The sequence below is a fragment of the Acyrthosiphon pisum genome, chromosome A3 (assembly GCF_005508785.2).
Source record: "Acyrthosiphon pisum isolate AL4f chromosome A3, pea_aphid_22Mar2018_4r6ur, whole genome shotgun sequence".
NCBI lineage: Eukaryota > Metazoa > Arthropoda > Insecta > Hemiptera > Aphididae > Acyrthosiphon > Acyrthosiphon pisum.
The window spans coordinates 37,143,806-37,152,457 of NC_042496.1; the positions used below are offsets into that span (position 1 = coordinate 37,143,806).

The 8,652-nt window shown below is 26.6% G+C and overlaps 1 protein-coding gene across 1 annotated transcript; it reads right to left on the minus strand.

Annotated features, from left to right (window-relative positions):
• Positions 1 to 2,549: 2,549 nt before the first annotated feature.
• LOC100161650 (geranylgeranyl pyrophosphate synthase) lies at positions 2,550 to 7,468 on the minus strand (the record flags this gene model as incomplete). The annotated part of the gene is given in 6 exon segments (XM_008186040.1): positions 2,550 to 3,606; positions 3,765 to 3,867; positions 4,851 to 4,990; positions 5,174 to 5,294; positions 5,378 to 5,522; positions 7,314 to 7,468. Coding segments are annotated over 6 exon segments (885 nt in total), but the record flags the coding sequence as incomplete, so codon positions are not given.
• Between the last annotated feature and the right edge of the window lie 1,184 nt (positions 7,469 to 8,652).

Consider the following 8,652-nt stretch of genomic DNA (forward strand, 5'->3'; position numbering starts at 1 on the left):
AATAAAAGTAGTACAGTAAAATGGGGTAACTTTGATAATTTTTTACTGTTTTATGACAATTTCATTTTTTATTATATGGATAACTTCTGTAGTGTTAACGATAAAACTCTCAAAATTAAATATTAGTTACAACTAGTTCAATATTTTAACGTTTTAATTTTTAAAATTCTGAAATTATCTTTTGAGATATCAATATTTTTTAATATGCTATCAAAGTAACACAACGGGCAATTTCGATACCTATATTTCTTAATGTGATATCAAAGTAACCCCATTTTATGAAAAAAAAATTTAATTATCATGGTACTCTGGTGAATAAAAATATATGGGTATCAAAGTTACCCCGCGAAATCAAAGTTAGGTAACCCATTCTAATTAAAAATTTAAAGCTAATGTAATGCAGTTAGTTATAGTATTAGGATTAAGGGGGGTGCGGGGGACAAAGCCCCCCATGGACATGTGTAACATAAACTATTCCAGCACCCCCTAAATTCACACCCAATGTGCGCAACTTGTGCAAAATTTTCGATTTGCACCACCCGAAAATCTATAGGTAGTACCTATATGAATATAATATGTGAGTAGCAAAACCATGCCGGTGGGGGTTTAAGGATTCAATCCCCCTCCAACCTACTCCCTCGAAATTTTGTTCTGAAAATTAAGTATAACTGAGTAGGTAAGTCCTAAAAGTACTCGTGAAGTTAAGGAGGTCCACGGCCTACAGAATTGTTTATATATTATTACCTACATAATATTTACCTACCGAGTGTTATCCGTGTTATTAAAATAATATAACAATAATTTAAAGAACGGCCGTGTGCCCGTGCATATTATAGTTAATCAATATTGCAACTTTCCTAAATGGCAACCAACAAATATGGGCTATGGCAGTATATACTTCATGGATCAAGTCATTGATAGGTTTCAGTGATTGATACTGATACCTACTCAAATACTCGATTTATCAAAGAAGCACGCATACTGCATAGGTGCACTATTACATTTAAATAAGAATTATTACAAATACACACTTTTTGTTTTAAGTTCATACATAATAAATAATAATAATATTATTATATAGACAATGTGATTAAATAAGACGTGTAGGTACCTGCCTACAATGCATTACCTATGAAATACCTACCAAAAGTTTTTAAATAAAATATTAAATTATTTCTATCTTATTTTGTGCAAAATAGTTTTTGAGTGGATAGTTTGTATTAGGAAAAGGAAGTTCTGTGAACATTCATCTGCACCACTACAAGTAAAATAAAATTTATGCCGAAATGGTTTTTATAGGGTAGGTACCTACTACAAAACGTCATTTAGTAGATACCAAGTACTTATACCGGTACCTTTAAAGTTTAAACTTACACCACCGTTAGTTTTCTTTATAAAAATATATATAATATTATATTAGTTATTTTCGCGAACGATATTCAGTAGATAGGATGAGAGAACACTTGCATACAAAGGTGGGTCGTGTGTGGGTGGGTGGGTATGGGTAAAAATAAATATATCTCTAGTCTCGACGCTCCGTATTTGAAAATGGTTCGGCCACTCGCCAGTCGCCACTGTAGCAAGGCATATAATATGTGTCGCACAACACTAGTCTAAAACCAAACCCACAATTTATAGCACCATCGTCATAATATAATTTGTAGTCTTTAATCTCTATATATAACTATAACCAAAATAATAAGTTCTCATAATATTGATAATATGTGGTCTTTCTCTCTTGATATGTTCTTTCGAATACCTACCGACTTAAAACTATTCTTTTATTATATTTCGTCGAGTGAATTACAGAGCAGAACGAACCTATGCCAAACTGCCAATAAAATATACATAAAAATAAATATTATATGTACCTATTATATTATTATTCTATACACAAAATACATAATGTAATACATTAATATTAATATTATACGTAAATGAGCACATGGCTACATAAAATATACAGACTTATACTGATGTGGTTCCGCACCCATATTTTCATCGAATCTAACTAAGCTGCCACCTGCCAGCTACAGTACCAAATTCGCTGTACAGTTCCCAACTAAAATAATAAAATGTCTTCCATTGGATATTTGGATCTGCATACAATTCAAATTTAAAATATATTTCCAGACATGGTTATTCTTTTGGTAAAATATACAACTACAGGATATCAAACAACAAATTTCACGCTCAGACGAGTCAGACCATATCTATGGGTAATAGATCATAAGTAAAATTAGTGTTTTAAAAATCCACGCTTTAAAACAAAACACTCATTTTTCGAACAAGACCATTTTTTAACTAGAAAACTCAATTATTTTTAACAACTTGTACCCTGCAACGGCATACTTATGTAGTAGTCATATGTCACAGTCACAAACATGTCTGTTGCAAAAGTGTTTGTTTCAAGTATGCTTGATTTTTATATAATACGCTTATGAATTTTGTTAAACGCACAGGATATATTTCATACATAAACATAATGTTATCCATACATTTTAAGGGGTATAATCATTGATTATAACTTATAAGTAACAGCATACAAATCAATTTTAATCAAGTGATATTTATTTTCTGTAACTAATTTTTAAACGTATACAACATTTACACATACATAAAACATAATGTTAATTATAAATTAATATCTCACTAATATGTATCTATTCATTACTTTCATACATATGTTTATAAGTACTTAAAATTAGAAACAATTGGTATATCTTAGGTACTAATTAGCAAAGACGTTTGACAAAAACAGCCATGAGCAGATTGGTTTTATAAGATTAGGTAAGCAAAATAATATAATATAAAAGAAATTTAATGATGGTTTAAAAAAGTGAAAAATTAATATTAAATATCAAATAATAGCATTGAAGTACAAAAATTACAATGTTTACGTTTTTTTTATATATATATAATATATTCAATTGGAAGACTATATATAATTATTATACTCTGCTAAAATGCTTGAACATTGATACTTGGCAATATTTTATACTTAAGTACTTAGATATTAAACTGGCCAAATGTGTTTTATTATGGCCTATTTTTTATTTTTGTTTACAGTCATTGATTGCCACATAACAATATTAAAATCAAAAAAAAAAAAATTAAGAACTTTTTCAAGATTAATGATAAGGCCAATAGGATTTAAATTATTTAATAAAATTTGGTTGACAGAGTACAGCAACATTTCAATTATAATAAACTCTACTAATGATTATTAAATTTAAAAAAAGGGGTCCCCATTACATTTGTCATAATTTGGTAAGACAAAATATTTAATACATAACTAAAAAAATGACAGTTCACCTAAACAAAACTACTTCACAAAAGTGTTGGTCATGGTGGAAATTGAAATTAAAATATTAAAATAAAACAGTTAATTGTTTGTCTTTTCATCAAAATTATATGACCAGGTTCTAAGTCCGTCTAATATTTTAATCATCAATGGATTGCCACCAAGATTTTCCACTTCCTTGCGAGCATCTGCATCTAATTGTGTCAACACCTTCCTTGTATGTTCAAACGAACCATAATTATCCAACAACTTCACACAGTACTTTTTCACATCAACATTTCTTGTTCGCTGTCGCAAAATGTCTAATAGTTTTTATGGGTTAAGTACTTTACAATTAATTATAATAATTTTGGTATTTCATGTTAAGATAAAAAATAAAATTTAACATTTTGGCAGGATGATGAAATATTAAAAAAAAAAAAATCAGTTATAATTAGTCTTAATTATACACAAAGGATACGAATCACTTGTTTGTCTTCAGGGCGAGTATGTATTGCATGTATAATAGGGAAACTGAACTTTCCTTCTGTTAAATCTTCACAATAGCTCTTGTTTTCAGAATACTAAAGTAAAACAAAGTTTTGATTATTAAATAGGTACATTTTTTAAAGAATGAGATGAGAATGATATTTCAATATTTGTATAATTTACTCTATACACATTCCATACTTATGTTTTAATAAGCCATGGCTCTAATCTTCTTATTTTTATTTAAACACTTTGGAAACACATCTACTTTAAATAATTAGTTAGTTTGTATAAATATTGAACTTATGGAAAATATTGAAAACTAATGTTTATTTCTATACCTATATCATAAAAATTAATAATCTGCAAGATCAATATACATTTTTTAATCTTTTAATATTAGATTTAATACTAAAAAGTAATTTTATCAAGTTTAAACATGATATAATAAACAATAAAAAAAAATTATTTTATATATTTTATGTCTATTAACAGGTTGACTGTCATAAAATAGAATAATATACCACAGATAAGGATTTGATTTTCAATATTAAAATACCATTTACAATCACAGACTTTTCTCATCTATACCTACTACACTAAATAAGAAATATGTGTCATTATCAAATTAAACTTATTTCACTATTTACTCAGTTGCCGAGTTGATAAAGATATTTAACACATAATAATATGATGTATATAATATTATTTCTGTATTTTCCAACTCAAAATATAGTATACGAGCTATAACTATTTTGTATTAATTACATTCAGAGTTCCTAATCTAGTAATTGACCTAGAAAAATCTATAATAACAATTATTCAATTTAATATTTTAATCTAATAATAAAAATTATATTACTGAATAAATTAAATATACAACCTACATTCCCTGTTTTTGTCAGATAACAGTATAAATCGGAATATAGTGTTCTCATAAAAAGAATTTAAAAATTATAATTAATAATTATAACTAATTTTTACCTGACCTGGCATATTGCCATTTTTTGGCCAAATATTTTTAAATTATACATAAATACAAAATAAATTAAATCAATAAAACTACAATACTTCTTACTTCTTGCAAACACAAGTTACAATAATCATCTCGAATCTGAAAATACAATCCTAATATTCCAGTAAGTTTTGTGAAGTCATTAGTACTGTCGCTGAATAACTGCATAAGTCTGATAGCAAGCATAAATAAACCGCCAGTCTCTTAAAAATGAAATATACAAAAATATAAAAATACATTTTTATTAGTACCTATGGTGGTTAAGAATATAGTTTATGCATAACTGATTTTTAAATATCTAAATTAAGTCGTTTTAAATATTACTTAAAAATTATGTATACCAAATATCCAACACATGTAAAATAATTAATACACAATTTAATTACTTCTGATTGTCATTTTTTTGTATTCATCTTCAGTTGGACATGTATAATTATCCCGCCAATAAATTTCCATTCCTTGACCTCGGTGAAGTTCTAACACCTGTTCAGTGTATACAGTGGTAGCCTAAAAATATATACATACAACTTATTAGCTATTAATATTAATGCTAAAGAATTTATTAAAAAAAAAATAAGAGTAATATGTACCATTGGATGTCCTAGGCTCAGGGTTCGTTCTAATGCAACAAATGACATGTAATTTGCAGCATTGATTGTACTAGCAACACCATAGATTGAATGAGCCACGGGTATACCACGTCTCAAGACTGAATTATCTTGGATATCATCAGTTCTAAAATGCCAAAAATAAGAAAATATCAATTTTGTTTAAAAACTATTATAATAATTATAGTAACTTATTAATAATGTTGAATGTGTATAAGTATTTCATCAACTTGAAACTCAGATAATTAAAAAAACTAAATAGTGAATTAAATTAACTTTAATGTATACATTTTTAGTAATTTATCAATGATTCAGTTAAGAATTGAATAAACAATTGCCAGAACTAATTGAATGTCTATTTTTAATTCTTCAGTTATAGTAATTAGTAGGGCTCAGAACTTAATGCACTTAAAAAGTAATAAATATGCACTAATATACTTATGCGCTTAAAAAAAAACTAATATGCTTTAAAAATATGCACTTATTTTTTTTCAACGCAACATTTTCATAAATACAAATATTTTACTATATTTTACTTAACAATAGTACAAATATTTTTTTTAACTTAACATAATTGCTAGATATAAATATATAAGATAAAATAAAATAAATAAATAGCTTAAAAAATGTTCTCGAAATAAATTTATATTTCTTTGAAATTGTTCCCATTAAATTATATATCTGTTAAGCTAAAGTATAAATACAAATTAGAAAAAACTTGGGATTTAAGGATGATGATACAATAAACTACCTAATAAAAACTCTCAAAATAAATATATATATTTTTTTGCAAAATTTACAAATTTTACCATCAATTTATCATTAATCATTAAATATGCTCTAAAAAATGGTAAAACTAAGAAATGTGCAATTAAAATTACAGCAACAATATGCAAAAATATGCCCTATAAACTTTTAATATGTCTTTCGTAGTGTTGTGAAAATAATTTCAAGCTTACTCAGAAATAATTTGAATAATCCAATAAAAACATGTAAATACAACAACTTCAGAGCCCTAATATTTAGTAAATTGAAATTAATAATAAATAACATAACATTTATATATTTAAAATATATACTTCTACAGCATTACAGTACATTTTCTCTTGATACATATTTTTTTTATTAGAATTAAGGCTTCAACATCACAGGTCATTAGCATATCTTGATTTATTTTATTATTATATAATAATAAATTAATGAACATAATTAGGTAAACAACCAAAAATAAGATTAAATTATGTTCTTTGATCAAGACAATTAATTAGTTACATTGGTTCATGATATTATAACAATATATTATTTAATAGACAATATATATAGCCATACTACAGGTACGATATATCAAGTTAATTAAAAAAAGTTATATAACATTTTAGGTTATCTAAATAGTGCTTTATACCTATACAAATTATGATCTATTTTAAAATGTATGTAAGTACCTATGTATAATAATTAACAAGTAGGTAACATTGTAATAAGTAATACTTATTTCCAGACTCTTTTATGTAAGATGTGATACATTTATTAAACAATGAATAGATAAATATTTATTCATAACAAGTTTATTGATTCATTATACTAATATAAACTATAATATAGTAGGTATCATATGTAATAACTTTAATTTTCAATGGTTAAACAATCACATTATACAACTTTAAAATTTAGAAGAACTTATTTCATTCTTAATTTTTAAATTGTACCTAATAATTAAAATTATTAATACATATTTTAACTTAAAATTATATAATATGAATATCACATACAATACATATACATTTGCCTTAGTTTTGGTTTTTAGATAACTAATAAACTCAAATATTAGTATATTACACAACAGAGAATTCACCCATATGTATTCAAATTATTTTTAATTACAGTTAAACTTTTTTCTACTCTATAAGTGTATACTTACAAGAGACTAGAGTTATGCAACATCTGCACTATGTCTCCAATAACAGCCAATTTGTCTGATGGAATTTTCAACCAATAATTAAATGCATGAGCTAGTTTAGCTCTGATTTGCTTGCCTGGCACTTGCATAATATATGTGAAAGGCTGCAAGAGTTTCTAAAAAAAGATACATTAAATAAGAATTGACATATTATATAACTTTTAACTTAAAAATTAAAACCTTATGATCAGCATATTACGCTTTATTATGTATAAGCCATACACAATTGTTCTAAATCAATTAAACTATACTAAATAGTAAATTAGGTATATCAAACTATATCAAAACTAAAATAAATACAAAATACATGTTTTTAAAATACATATTATATTAATGTATTATAATATCAGGCATAAATTCAACTTGGTTATCAGTTTTTCAATAACGATGATGTGATATGTAATACTAATAAAAATGTTATATAATATATGCAATTTATACATATATTATGGGTATACCTATACTTTTTAATTTCTATTAATTTTTTAATAGTACAGTTAAAGGCAAATTTTAAATCAATCATGAAATGGCAGGTTACAGCCCGCAGGACACAGAGTTTTTCATCGCGTTTCGTACGCAGCGTACGCATCGTTTTTAACTGCGTCAACATAGGTACGCGGAGAGTAAACGATATTGTCAGAGTATAATCAACAGCGTAAATTGTATACAATTATATGAAATTGAGGTTTTAACGAGACGATTTCCCAATTTCTATCGCCTGTATTATAACTTATAAGCTCATCCCAATTAATTAAAACATGTGCCATTATTAGGAGTTAACGTTATTAGTTTATTATTTTTGAAAAACTCGGTATCGTAGTTTTTTCCGCGGATGTATTTGCATCCGTCGTGTACAGTCGTGATGGTCAGGTGCACACTGTACACCAATGCAGTTGAAAAAAACTGCCATGCTACAATATTTTATTCTGCATGACCACTGCAATAACCTGGCCGTTCGTTTCGTACTGTTTTGGAGTGCGCTCGGCCTATAGGCACTCAAATATAAAACATTAAGTATTAAATCCAACGGAAAACGATTAGGAAATATAAAATGCGATGGAAAAGGAAATGAATTTTGGACTAAATTGGCCATTTAAGGGGACGTTATAGAGATTTTGTTATCTCCGCAAATTTTACACTCAGCAGAACACGATTATCTCCGTTAGTTTAAAAATTAGAGCCAATTGACAATTTAAAGGTAAGATTATTATCTAGAGAATGACAAAGGCTTTTTATTATATATATATTTTTTATTTTGCTATGCTACGCACTTGTTAAGGCGGGTTCCCACGGCGCGTGG